Source organism: Aspergillus sclerotioniger, assembly GCF_003184525.1.
Source record: "Aspergillus sclerotioniger CBS 115572 chromosome Unknown BO94scaffold_4, whole genome shotgun sequence".
Taxonomy (NCBI): domain Eukaryota; kingdom Fungi; phylum Ascomycota; class Eurotiomycetes; order Eurotiales; family Aspergillaceae; genus Aspergillus; species Aspergillus sclerotioniger.
The window spans coordinates 874,066-888,339 of NW_020290994.1; the positions used below are offsets into that span (position 1 = coordinate 874,066).

The 14,274-nt window shown below is 51.1% G+C and overlaps 3 protein-coding genes across 3 annotated transcripts; 2 read left to right on the forward strand and 1 right to left on the reverse strand.

Moving 5' to 3' along the window:
- Nucleotides 1-83: 83 nt before the first annotated feature.
- BO94DRAFT_621131 (putative cell morphogenesis protein (PAG1)) lies at nt 84-8,531 on the reverse strand. The gene is made up of 5 exons (XM_025616978.1): nt 8,364-8,531; nt 7,481-8,232; nt 7,196-7,426; nt 3,808-7,122; nt 84-3,737 (listed from the first exon to the last, which is right to left on the reverse strand). Coding segments are annotated over exons 1-5 (7,755 nt in total). The 5' UTR covers nt 8,365-8,531; the 3' UTR covers nt 84-281.
- Nucleotides 8,532-11,384: 2,853 nt separating this feature from the next.
- On the forward strand, nt 11,385-13,543 carry cprA (NADPH--hemoprotein reductase cprA; the record flags this gene model as incomplete). The annotated part of the gene is made up of 2 exons (XM_025607762.1): nt 11,385-13,175; nt 13,247-13,543. The coding sequence occupies 2 exons, from the start codon at nt 11,385-11,387 to the stop codon at nt 13,541-13,543; spliced, it is 2,088 nt and encodes a 695-aa protein (XP_025471432.1).
- Nucleotides 13,544-13,675: 132 nt separating this feature from the next.
- BO94DRAFT_281161 (uncharacterized protein) lies at nt 13,676-14,038 on the forward strand. Its single transcript, XM_025606625.1, has one exon. It carries the CDS (start codon nt 13,808-13,810, stop codon nt 14,003-14,005), a length of 198 nt encoding a protein of 65 aa, XP_025471433.1. The 5' UTR covers nt 13,676-13,807; the 3' UTR covers nt 14,006-14,038.
- Nucleotides 14,039-14,274: the final 236 nt, after the last annotated feature.

Below are 14,274 nucleotides of genomic sequence, written 5' to 3' on the forward strand. Positions count from 1 at the left end.
GGAGTCCGGCCTGGCCCCTCAGGCATCTATTTATCCACCAGGTATATATACTATGAGGTAATATGAAAACTTCTCATCTTCATCGCAGGAATCAATTAATTAATCTACAGGAGACGAGTACTAAATACGGTAGCAAAAAGAGGCGGATGAACCGCGCACTTGGCGCAGTCCAGACAGAAGCATAGACAAATGGGTATGTTAAACGCCGGATCACACCAACAACCAAGTCGCATTACCAAAGCAAAAAAATCAGCCAGTGATGGAGTGGTTTCACATTCCCGTCACTGTTGCGCGGGGGACGACGGATTGCTGACCGGCCCCGTGAGGTACTCGGCGGGAACCTTGGGCACGCGCGGTGAGCTGGCCGTTTGGGCGAGCGCCCGCTGTTGAGCTCGAACCAGATCTCGCTGCCTCTCCTTCTCCCGATTCGTAGCTGCTCCGCCCGTGAGCCGCCTCATGCCGCTACGGATCATCGACTCCAGCGACGACGACCCGTCCGTGGCACTGCGCGTTTGCATGATTGGATGCGGAATGGTGAGCTTGTGGTCAGCAAGCCCGTCCTCCACATCGTCGTCCGAGAGGAAGGCCGATTCGAACCCGATAAGTGGCGTCGTATGTTGCACGGTCGACCCCGGAGTTGAGAAGAGATGATTCACCGGAGATGTGACAGAGCGGGTGTGAGACACCGGCCGCACATTTTTGCTAGGAGCTTGAGGAGTAAATGTTCCCGGGGATGGCGTTCCCATGCTATCCAGGCGCAGATTGGACGGGCGTGACTCCGCAAGCCCATTGTGGAAAGACGAGGTTGAAGCGGTCCGGGCAAGGGATTTGCGGAGGATCGGCGCGGTTTGCTGATCGTAAAGACTGGCGTTGGTATCGGCATAGGTGCCTGTAAAACCGCGCAGCGTGGCATCGGGATCAAGCGTGGGATGGACCGGGTCGGTTTCCTCGAAAAAGTCGTCCAAACTGTCCAGCTTCTGGACAATGTCCCCCATGTTGCCATCGGTCTGCGTATCAATGGATTTCATCGTGTCCGCCCGCATGGGGAAGAACGTGTCATTGTATTCGTCTGCATGGAATTCCACGTCAGTAGGGGCGGTCTCCTGCGCCTCCATGCTGTCGACTTCAGCACAAGTGTAAAACACCGCATGGACATTGTGTCGCGTGATACTCGATTGAGTCGCAGGCATCGGAATCGACCATCCCGTCGGTTCCGGTATGCCATACAGACTCTGGACACGTTCGTACTCTTTCCGGATGGCCCGAGACGATGAAGCCGAAGCCATGCTCATCCGGATATGGTGTCTCTCCATCGGATTGGCCGAGACAGTCATTATGTGGTCCATCACCTGCAGAGCCTGAGGGCACAGATCCGTTTGTAACAGTCGCAGAAGAGGAGAAATCAGATCAGGACCATGACACGTCACTTCGCCCCGACGCATGTCCATATCGGGCAATAACACACAGAGGATTTTCATGACCTTGACACGGAACCAGTTCGTGGTATTGGTCAATAAGCCCATGAGAAAGATAAGGCTTTGGACGTCATGGCGAGGGAAGTAATAGGACCGGACCTCGGTGATGATATGGCTCAGAAAATCGTTCTCCGCTTTATACTGTCCATTTGCAAATCCGAGCAAAGAAGCTGCCAGCCGTGGACATCTTTCGCTTTCGGCAACGCGTGCCAGCAATGTGGCACGTGCGAGGGTCTTGGGATCATCGACCTCCGAGTCAAAATGATGCAAGAAGTGAGGCACATTCGCTAGTATTGTAAATAGCAACCGGTTGCCATCGCCAATGAGCTCGTTGTTGGGTAGACCGCTTAGGCGGTGTAAGATATCCAACGTTTGATTCAATGACTCAGAAGACTTCAAGCCCTTGTAGATCAAGTCTTGAAGGCCATCGAAGCCCCCCTCCCACTTTGGTGGCTGGCCTTTGATGAGCTCCGTCACCACCATGGGATCGCTCATGTCGATGCGATCCAAGAATTTCTCGAGCATGCCAATACTCTCAATAAACTCAGTTTCGTGGATGGTATTCAAGCATGCGCATGTAGTCCAGAACAGCTGGGGATATCGGAGCAGATCGGTTGGTGCCAATGAGCTGATGATGATTTTAAGCGTCGTAAGGATCTCCATGGAGAATGTTCGATAGTCCGACTCTTCATCCGCAATGGTATTCGATAGGCGAGCCAGCATATCGGCCAGCATCCTGGAGTCCAGGGACATGGATATGCAACGAAACACTTGAAACGATCGACATGCGAGATGCCGAACCGGGCATGATGTCGCCCAATTCAGGGCCTCTTTCGCCCATAGGTCATTCAGGCCCTCATATCCAAGGCTGAAGAAATCGACTACTTTGCGGGTGACTGAAGCCATCGACGACGGGACGCGGCTACCATCCTCCTCGTCTTCTTTATCAGTGGTATCTTCGTATTCCCAGACGACCTTGGGGTCGCTCCGGCGGATTGATTCTACAAAGTCTTCAATAGATTGCCGTGTTTCGATAGGCGCGTCGTCTTCAATCTTCGCCGCTATCAACTCGTGAATAAGATGGACCAACATTTCCCTGGCCTGTTCTTGTACGGTGAGTGTATAGTGGTCCCAGAGGATGAGGACAACATGGAGTAGCTTCACCAAATCTTCCATGGTAAGTGTCACTGGTGCAACCATTAGATCCACGAGAAAGATGAGTGCGACTTGGCCAAGAGAAAGGCCAGCCTGTTTGTTACCGACTGGGAGTACGGTTCCAAGATCTGCGACATAAGGTAGGCCCCTGGTATCTGGCGGGGCTGGCGTGATTTCTTTCCTCTCCTGCACCATGTGCTTAGGCACAACCTGCAATAAAAAGAACTCAATAACCTTGGAGCCAGCAGGAGTACCTGCCAGAAACACGACCACTTGTTTGGCGTAGTCCACGAAGTTCTGTTCTTTCCGCTCCAAGCAAAGACTGATGATGAAATCGAGCACCAATTGCACGTTGCCGCCATGCGGACCGGTGGCCAGAGCCTGCCAAAGAGCTTGAACTTCGTTCGGTAGAATTGTACTACACCGAATTGTGATTTCGAAGAGGTTGGCCAGAAGCATATATGACTTTGCAGTCGGTCCCCCGTTGGGGTCGACTTGAAGCTCCATTGTCTGGACCCATGGAAGGATGGCAGCCACCATATTCCGCTGGCTATCCGGTCGCAGATTTCTGAAGTGCAATGAGAATTCAGAGAAAAGAGTGAAAGCCAGATCAGAATGTTGTTTGGCCAAACGTTTCGACGTCTCGAACTGAGCCAGTTTGTAGACGGCGGTTGTCTTGTCAGAAATGCTGATATCAAAGTCCTGTAGCCTGGAACTCTTCTGTTGCCTCTCTTCCAAAATCCGAAGCAGCTTCGCAGACTTCATTCTTATCTCCCGTTTGGGGCTGCCAAGGGTCACAAGCACGGCGCCCAAGATCCTCCAAAAGCCAAGCGGATAATCCGTGTGTTCGATCAACACTTCTGTTACCACTTCGAAGTAACTCTCCAATGCCTTGGGCCGCTCTGTGACATAGCACATCTCAATTGACCGCTCCAACAAGTATGAGTGTTCCTTATTGTGGATGATTAGATTCTTAAGGGCTCGTCTACCAATAGCGTGCCACTTGTCACTGATTGTATTGAAGATTATATCAACCCAAGACAGCATTCGGCCCACATCGAATTGGAGTACCGAGCCACTCTCTGTTGTGATACTGATTGGCCCAGCCTGTAAGAGTCAGTTGTCGTCCCAGTCTAACGCAAGTTGTGAGAAGAAGAAAAAAAGAAAAGAAACTTACACACAAGGAAGCCATCGCGCTGAGAGCTGCTGCGCGCAGATTCTTCTTCTCTATCTCCATGGCTGCTGCGGTATTTCGCAATTCTCCAGACTCATGGTTCTGTGAGATGGCGTTCCTCCGCATAGTCTCCTCACGCTGCGAGATTTGAGACTGGTTTGGCGAGTACCCGCACCAGTCCTCCATAAGAGAGAAGGCCGACTTTCGTGACTCGAAAGGTATCCAACGAGAGGGATCCTTGGTACGATTGATGCCCTCGAAGAGCTCCTCCATCAGTCCGCAGTAATGAAAGCGCAACCGCTGGAACTCCCAGTCATTTTGTACTTCAGCATCACTCAAGAATATCCTCAGATCTTTTGCATAGGTGACCAGGTTGTTGACGATCCAGTCATCGTTATATACTTCAGGCTCTTTGAGAAAGTGTGATGTTAGTTTATACACATGGGTGACCTCGGTCCGCAACCGGTCGGTTCTGCGATTGCGCCGCGGGCTGCTCGGAGTACGATAATGTGTACCGATTCGAATCTTAGCTTCTTCGTTGCAGGTCGTAACTGCGTATTGTAGGGATTCAAGTAGAGTCCGATACAGGTTCTTGTTGATAGACCCCAGAGCAACCACTATAGCGTTCCGGATGGAAGCTCGCTCGGCTGATAGCAAAGGAATCACAAATGCAAATAGGCTCCTCGCGGAGCTGATCTTATCCTGGGTCTGCTGGGAGCCTTTCGACCCTTTCCGTGCATGCTGAGCATTTGCCAACTGACTCTGGGATTGCGCGCCAACGCTGTTCAACGTGGTGCAGGCCATGACCAGATACAATTTCCACTGCTCAACCAATATCTCGGCGGTCGTGTTGCTTCTGCCATATGAGCGAGCTTGAATAGCGTCTATGGGACCATATTGAGGATGCTGAGGACTCTCAGCAAGCGAAGTGATGGTCTTGTGCATAAGGACAAGCCTTGCACATACGATCTCACGTCCTAAAGTCACAGCAAACGGACAAGTCTCAAAGCTAATCCGGATAATGTTAGGAAAGACCTTCGACCACAATGTGGAGTCATAGGAAACTTCGCTGCTACACAGCTCAATCAGTGTATTTTGAAAGGCGCTTCTTCGCTTGCCTTTCTGGATCCGGCTCCTCTCAGCAACCGTCAACTGTTCATCATTGACATCCAGTATTTGTTGCGAATCAGCTTCTAGGATCCGAATGATACGCGTGTTCTCTTTGCCAAGGGCGCTATCAAATTCGGTAATAAGGCGTAGCACCGTGATTGCAAAGGCGCGAACTCTCCTCGACTGCGAGCAAAGGAAGAAGAGACCGTGTGATTCGACTTCCTCGACCTGGGCAAGAACACTTGAAAGGTCAAGTTGCAGGGCTCTGCTTCCAGAGCCAGTCTTTTCACCAGAATCTGCAGCTGCGTCCTTTGTTTTCTGCTTGATCTCCTCAATCCAGATCCTCAGTAATTCGACGTACAGTCTCAATGTAGATTCGATGTGGCCCGGCCCAAGCATGCCTTCGTCTGACATGGTGGAGTATCTTGCGTCAAAATTAAATATGAACCTCGCGAAACCTATAGTCACTTGCTGGGCATGAGACTGGCGTGCAATTGCTTTCAAGGATTCAGCAGATGAGAACGCTATGTTTGTCTGAACGTGAGCCGTCCCAGTACAAAGCAAATTGATGAGGGAATTGAATGGTATGCGGTCGGACAGACAACGAGGAAGTGCTTGGACTGCTACATGAAGCAGATCGTAGAAGCCCTGTCTCTGATCCAAGGCGTTCGGATGGTCGTCCCGCCTTCCAAAACTGAAGGCCTCTGAGATCGGAGTCTTCGGGGTTGTGCCGCCAAATTTTTCATCTAGCGCCGCCTGTCCTCCAAAAGTATTGTCGCATAGAAGCGTTATTTTTCCAAGAATGTCACAGAACCGGATATAATACTCTTTGACATTGTCACTCAGCCTTGAAGTGTTGACAGGAGGTGATGCTGCATCTTCGCGACTCCTTTGAGCATTTGGTAATCGTGGATCGGCCAGGTATTGAGGACGGTGGAGATATGTTGAGGACGAGATGTCGGTGAAAGGGTTAGGAATTGAGCCAGTTGGGAATGGAGGGCATAACTGGTCACAATTCTCGAGGTCTGTCATGATCGCGAGGAAGGACCTGATACCGATCACCATCTTTTCTGGCTCCATTTGTTCGATCTTCAGCTCCTTTCCAGAGAGGAAGAGATCCGAATTAATCAATGAAAAGATAATGTTACGGAAACACACGTCGGGATGCTTGAACCCTATCATCCGTACCAGTTGGATCAGTGGTTCTGCAACCGCTGAGTCTGTGCTTAGATACGTTCTTTTTCCTGCCGGAAGAGCTATCCTGGATACTTCTTCGACTTTGCGGAGTGTCGCTGTCGGCGACTCCGAATAGCGGAAGAAATAAGTCCATAGTAAGCGACACATTGCCTGAAGTGCCGGGCCTCTCGTAGGACGGTCCTTCAACCTTGGCGGGAGCGACTGAATCACGGAGAGCCATTGCGAGGAGAAATTTTCCTTCGTTGACACGCATAGGAGCAGAACGTGGAGCGGGAATGCCACAGTCCAATGACGAGGTTTCGTTAGCATCTGTGATAGGCGAGACTGAACCAATTCTAAGAAATCCTTCCACTTGGGCAATGTCAAGTCACAGTTGGGGCTTGCAGCCACGGGGAGAAGTAACTTCTCGAATATGTAGCAATATGCCTGCTTAACGCGCTGCCCATGAGCATTACCGAACAATCGCGCCAATGACCGCATGAAATCGCACGACCTTGGCCATGTGTCAGGATGCGTCCTAATCCGAATGTGCCTCATTCCCAAAATAAGGAGTTCGGCTTTGGCGTCTCCATCCTTAGAAGGTCCACGGAGTGTTTCATCCTTCTGGGCCTTCTCAAGCTCCGATAAGAACCGAGCTGAAACACTCGTGAAGTTGTTCTCACTCATGATCCCTAGAACTTGGGAATAGATCCTCCAGTTTGCCATGCGAAGGGGAGAGGCCGAGATCTGTTCAGGATCTACTGTCTTGAGCTGACCGAACACAATATCCTCTAAGCGGTCCGCCATGTCCAGTGTAATTGAAGCGAGACTGCTCTGGTTGAAGATCTCAATCAATACCCTGCAAACAAGGTAGACGGACACTGTCGCACGCCGCTCGGTCAAGATAACATCGTCATGTCTGGAGTAAAGGGTAGTTGAGGAAGGTGGAGAGTCAGTCTGCGTAGTCGATTCTGCGATAATCTGGGGTGGCTCAGTGTTACGGCGTATCAAAGGCCCATTCTCGGAAGACTTCTAGAAAGAAGAAAGAAGATGACCATCAGCTCGAAGAAGGAATGAAATAGATGGAGGGCATTGCGAGACGTACCTGACCAGCTGCCTGTTTAGCCACGGTGGCAGCGTCGCCCTTTGCTTTCCGCCAAAGCATAATGGTATCAATCAAAGGCTTCGGTTTCTGCCGTGCGATATGGCCCAAAGCAGAGATCAATTGATCAAAGTTCGAATCCACACCCGGCCCGCATACCTCTTCGACTGGCGCGTCCGACTCGCCCAACTTCATTATAGCCTGATTGATCTTGTTGTCCGCTTGACCGACGAACTTGCGCTACTGTCAATGGCCCGGTCGAGTTTTGTAGATAGAGTGTGCACTTACAGAATTAAAGAGATGATGCAAAGCGTATTCTCCGACCGTCTTCGATTCTGCCCCATAATGATGCCGCGAGTGCGAACGGCTATGAGATCGCTCCTGCCACGGCTTTCCGTTGGAGTTTATTCGTCTGTGGGCTGTATTTGCCGGGGTTCCCTCGGCGACGTCGTCCATATCGCGATCCTCGATAGTGCTCAGTGTGCCCTGCAGGCTGTGACTTGCTCCATTGGGTCCTTGGGCCTGAAAGGTTGAGTGCAACTCGTGCTGGTCCATACGTACGCTCCCCATGCTTTCTTGTTCGGTAGCACCGCCACGGCCGAGCGAAGCAATCAATTCCGGGCTCAGAGGACTCGTAGAGGTCGTAGAGGCGGCGAAACTAGGATTTCGGGAGTGCTGGATTCCATGGACGATCGAAGTATTTCGATGGTGACCATATGAGTTGGATGGTCTTCTCTCCAGGCCAACATCGTACCCAAACCCAGGCCTCCCAGTATTCGGTTCGGGGCTCTTGGAGTGAGAATTGCCGCGCCGATTGTGTTGAGGTTGTGAGGATGAAGGGGCTAAGGCGGATGGATCGGCTCCCCCTCGAACAGTTGAAGTTTCCCGACTGTGCACCGTGGAAGATGGGGTGCTTCTCGTAACAAGACGATCTGGTGGAGTTGAAAAGCTATGGTGCGACACAGGGCTCGAATCGTCAGGGATGAGGGGCATTGGCGTTGGCTGAATGGGACCAGCCTTGATCGACGGATGGGAGGCCACTACCACAAACAACAGGTCAGAGACAAGCTACCATCAGCAAGATCCATTGGAGGGGAGAATTGGCAGGGTTGAAACACAAGAATGGAAAACCGCAAGATCCGATCAACCGATCAAGGACAGGGTCACGTACTGCTGTCCAACGTCGTTCCGGTCAAACGCCGCTCATTGCCTGCTAATGCTCTCTTCAGCTGGAGCGAAAGAACCTGGGTGCACTTGCAAACAGTGCATGGTTATCTTCCGCGCATAAGATGGAGGTGAGATCGATGGATAGGGTGGGTTGTTTGAGTATGAGTTTCCGTTACTTGAGCTTTGTTGCTGGAGCAGCTCCAGCCTTTGCTCGCGACCGGAGAGGCTCTGAGCACGGGGAACATACCGGCCCCGAGAGAACACATTCAGGAAAAAAGTCAGCAAATCCAAACTATAAGCGTAGCCATTTTCATTATTACACTCTTCGCACTGTTATTAGAGGCAATAGAGGTTCTTCTCCTCAGACTCTCCGCTCTGGGCCTGACAAGACCGCCCATGTCTCAGTATGGTCACATTGACGATACTCTTCCCCAGCCAATCTTATCTCTAGATAAGGAACACGCCGAAACCTTGCTCCGAGTTGGAGGTGCGGCAATGAGGAAAAGGAGACACGACCTACCGTTTGTACTCATCGACCTTGGGTAACATGCATTCTTACGCCAATGCTTGCTACGCCCCTCAAGCCTTGAGACCATCAGCTTTACCAAGTGCCAACATTTCTCACATACATGGTCGAATTATGATGCCGGCGAGGTTTACGGAGTACCCTACGAGCTATTCGATCAGTGGCTCGAGCGGTACCCTGTTGAATGGGGTGCACCATATGCAGGATTACCTCAAGCTGCCGCTCTCTAAATTACTACCAGGTTTATATCACTAACTCTTAATCGCCGACGATTAATGCAGAAAGATCGGCACAAATGTCACGAACAGGTAAAGAAAACATCACACTAGGTAGATGAGATATGCAAGACTGTACTATGTACATCGTAAAAAAGGCTACAATTTCACATGTCAGTACTAGCTACTCAGTACAGATGACCCTACGATGACCACTTTACTCCTAGGCTCAATCTCTTGTCACCGGGGGTCCCACGCTAGGTAGAACACGGGTGGGGATGTCTGGCTTGGCTCACGCACCCCAAATCGAGGTCTTCAAAGCGATCAAAACGAGCGAGTAATCCACGAAGCTCTTGCTTACATTACTTAGTATGACCACAATTACAATGGAGTATAGGAGGTAGAAAGATCGTATATGAGTTGCAGATACGCGGTGAATCAGTAGCCTACTCCGCACAACCATCTGATACGGAGTAGATAGTCACAAGATCCGGTCCGTCTCAGACTGGATGACCCTCTATCTACCTACTCCATGCAGACCAAGAGAAGCTTCCCAGAGGTTGTATTGTACTCTGACTCTGCACTCTACGCGACTGTAGTGGCAAGACTTACTATAATATAAGCCCATGATATGATCACATTGTTCATATTGTGCGGAATAAATCCGCGAAGGTATTAGTTGTTGTGTACATATATCTAGGTATCTAGTGGCACTGCATGAAGTGCGGAAATGATACAGTTGTAAGTACCAACAGCGGAAAACAGCCCCGCAAAACTTGTCTGTACTCTGTACACGACCTGCAACCATGGCCAGCCATTCTGCGAGATTGATACGTACGGTGATAGAAGAGGCGCCACAGACGGGGACTTCGGAAATTCGGAGAAGATAGTAAAACTGGCTGACGACATACACATACGAAGTCATAGGATCGGATATGCATGGATGGCCTACGTGAGTTTTGTACCTGAACTCATTCAACCCCCATTTGGAATGAAACAGGAAAGGGATTTGCAAAGGCACAGTATTCCGGACTCCGGATTTGCCACCTCCACGGGGTTGCCATCTGAACGGGTCTCGGGAGATGGCACGATGCTTCAACTGCCTACTAGGAGAAGGGTGTCCAGGATTCGAAAGGCGGAACTCGGTTAGCAGAGGGACTCGGCAGCGTGTTCGGAAGATCGCCCAGATGAAACTTGGGGCAGGTGTGGTTTTTGCGCGGTTTCGCCTGAGGGACTCCGCCGCCACTGCTCGTGCTGACGGACTCTCCAGCCAGGCCATTGAGGCCAGGGCCGAAGTCCCCTTCCGAGCCAAACGCCATCTCGGTCAAGTGTCGGCCTATGGGGTTCCCCACCTCGAGGGGGGCAATGATATATATCTAGATATTACTAGAGTAGTAGAGAAATGATCCTACCCAATTTTTAACCTCAGATTAAGTTGCACTATTACTATTGCGCAATACACGTTATTTCCTGTGGAATCAATCATTGCGTTCGATATCTACCTGGGGACCTTCCACCGCCGGTCTAGTGCCTATCACCTAGTACTTACGCATTTACTTCATCAGAAGTACCCCGTGCAAGGAGTACTACTACTACTACCGTGTTCTTTAAGGACTTTGCCCATTTGCCTATTTACTCGGGACCTTATCTGCAAGCCCGGCGACCCCGACAAATCGGCGTGGCAGGTGCGGATTGCAAGACGCGCATCCCGGCGCCATACCCAGGAGAGAAGGTACGGTCACGGATTCTTGGGTCAGGCCCTCTCCGAGATCCGAAAAGGCCACCATCGCCTCAGGCTTACCATTAGCCTGGCCTCAGCCATCGTCGTTGTTGATCGTCTCCTCCGTACGCACGGAGAAGGACACTGACTGCTGACTGCCTCCTGTCCGGTTCCCGGCCCCAAATTATGCGGTCTGCTTAGCAGTGGGTTCGGTCTCTCTTTCTTCCTGGATCACACCACAGCTTTCTTATTCTCTACCTGTTCCTTCTCCTCCTCCTCCTCTTCCCTTACTCTTCTTTCGTTTTCCATTCCTTCCTCTGTTCTTTCTTTCGTTCCCTTCTTACCTTTGGCTTGGGGACGCCGCCACCTTATCTCGGTTCTTGCCTCGGCTCCGGTGATCGCACCTGGGACAGGTCAAGCGTAGGGGGTGTAGCATTCTTCGTTCACCTCTCCCTTTCCCGCCCCTTCCCGCCCCTTCCCCTCTATTCAATCTCCGCTCTTTGTTAGGCCTCGCGATACCAACGAACCGGGGCCTTTGCTCTCGCGCCGCTGAATCGCCTCACCATGGCGCAACTCGACACTCTCGATCTGGTGGTCCTGGTGGCGCTTTTGGTGGGTAGTGTTGCCTACTTCACCAAAGGTACTTACTGGGCCGTTGCCAAAGATCCTTATGCCTCCTCCGGCCCGGCGATGAACGGCGCTGCCAAGGCCGGCAAGACCCGGAATATCATCGAGAAAATGGAAGAAACGGGCAAAAACTGTGTTATTTTTTACGGATCGCAAACGGGAACTGCAGAGGACTATGCTTCCAGATTGGCGAAGGAAGGATCTCAGAGATTCGGCCTGAAGACCATGGTGGCTGACCTCGAAGAGTACGACTACGAAAACTTGGACACCTTCCCCGAGGACAAGGTTGCGTTCTTTGTGTTGGCCACCTACGGAGAGGGCGAGCCTACGGACAATGCTGTTGAGTTTTACCAGTTCTTCACCGGTGAAGACGTCGCCTTTGAGAGCGGCGCTTCCGCGGACGATAAGCCTCTCTCATCCCTGAAATATGTCACTTTCGGTCTGGGCAACAACACCTATGAGCACTACAACGCTATGGTTCGTCAAGTGGATACTGCTTTTCAGAAGCTCGGTGCGCAGCGTATTGGGTCTGCCGGCGAGGGTGATGATGGCGCCGGTACTATGGAAGAGGATTTCTTGGCTTGGAAGGAGCCCATGTGGGCGGCACTGTCTGACGCGATGGGTCTGCAGGAGCGCGAGGCTGTCTACGAACCTGTCTTCTCTGTCACCGAAAACGAGTCGCTGAGCGCCGAGGACGAGACGGTCTATCTTGGAGAGCCAACCCAAAGCCACCTTCAAGGTAGCTCCAAAGGTCCTTACTCTGCGCATAACCCCTTCGTTGCACCCATCGTCGAGTCTCGGGAGCTTTTCAATGTCAAGGACCGCAATTGTCTCCACATGGAAATCAGTATCGCCGGAAGTAACTTGTCCTACCAGACCGGTGACCACATCGCTGTTTGGCCCACTAACGCTGGTGCGGAGGTGGACCGATTCCTTCAGGTCTTCGGTCTCGAGGACAAGCGTCATTCGGTCATCAACATCAAGGGCATTGATGTTACGGCCAAGGTCCCAATCCCCACTCCTACCACTTACGATGCCGCTGTGCGGTACTATATGGAAGCCTGCGCCCCTGTGTCCCGTCAGTTCGTCGCCACTTTGGCCGCTTTCGCTCCGGATGAGGAGAGCAAGGCAGAAATTGTGCGTCTCGGTAGCGATAAGGACTATTTCCACGAGAAGGTCACCAACCAGTGTTACAACATTGCACAGGCTCTCCAGAGCATCACGTCCAAGCCTTTCTCTGCCGTCCCGTTTTCTCTGCTCATCGAAGGCATCACCAAGTTGCAGCCGCGCTACTACTCGATCTCCTCCTCTTCCCTTGTTCAGAAGGACAAGATTAGCATCACGGCCGTTGTGGAATCTGTTCGCCTGCCTGGTGCTTCTCACGTTGTGAAAGGTGTGACCACGAACTATCTTCTCGCGCTCAAGCAGAAGCAGAACGGCGATCCCTCCCCCGACCCCCACGGATTAACTTACTCCATCACTGGCCCCCGGAATAAGTATGATGGAATCCACGTCCCTGTGCATGTTCGCCACTCGAATTTCAAGCTGCCCTCTGACCCGTCGCGGCCCATCATCATGGTTGGACCCGGTACTGGTGTTGCTCCTTTCCGTGGTTTCATCCAGGAGCGCGCTGCTTTGGCCGCAAAGGGCGAGAAAGTTGGACCTACTGTTCTCTTCTTTGGTTGCCGCAAGAGTGATGAGGATTTCATGTACCAGGACGAATGGAAGGTGAGTTATCCGCTCTCAATCGATGAAATTCATTGAGCCTTGGAAACTAACATATCGTGTTCAACCCGCAGGCTTATCAGGAACAGCTTGGAGACTCCCTGAAGATTATCACCGCCTTTTCGCGTGAGACGTCTCAGAAGGTTTACGTTCAGCACAGACTGCGTGAGAACTCCGAGCTTGTCAGCGATCTTCTGAAGCAGAAGGCAACCTTCTACGTGTGTGGTGATGCCGCAAACATGGCTCGTGAGGTCAACCTTGTTCTTGGCCAGATCATTGCTGCGCAGCGTGGTCTTCCCGCCGAGAAGGGAGAAGAAATGGTCAAGCACATGCGTAGCAGTGGCAGCTACCAGGAAGACGTGTGGTCATGATTTCTCGCTGCGCTGATTTTTCCTATTTTTCTCTCGCCACGACTTTTCGTTCCACCCCATTTCACGCTTAGATGATCTCTGCATATATACTCGGCCGATTTTGTCTATTCATCTGTTTTGCTTGGCGTGGTTCATGTATGCCTAGTGTTGTTTTTTTGTGCCCCGCATGGTCAGCCACGCATTCAAGTGGTATTTTAGACTAAGCGTGGCAGCTAGTGTTGAAAGAACAGGATAGACGATCATGATTGTTGCGAAAAATGTCGTATGGGCATAATGATATCTGGTTACTTGAGCCCAGAGAACAAAGAAGACAAGCAGTTTAATTATATTACAAATTGGATAGATATATATATTTCATTGATAGTTTTGCTCCTTCATAATGTAGGTAGTCTGATATCTGTCGTTCAGATATCCCTGAGTCAGCGATCATTGGATATCGAGGCCATTCACCGTCCGGCATGAATACCGAGCATAGTAGCACCGAATTTCTGAAATATTTTAATCACAACTGATCCACTAAAGTACTAACTAATAAAATATCCAGCACAACACAACTAAACAAAAATCCCTGACGAGCGAAGCAAGATCCCTGATAAGTATTATTATTCCGTAGTTAGCCCGCCATGCTCGGCAATAACCCGGAGTTAAGCAATCCACCCAAACCGGCGACCAGCGTCATCCCGGTATCAGTAGGTAAAGGTAATCAATCTTAATCTTACGCTGTGCCAGCC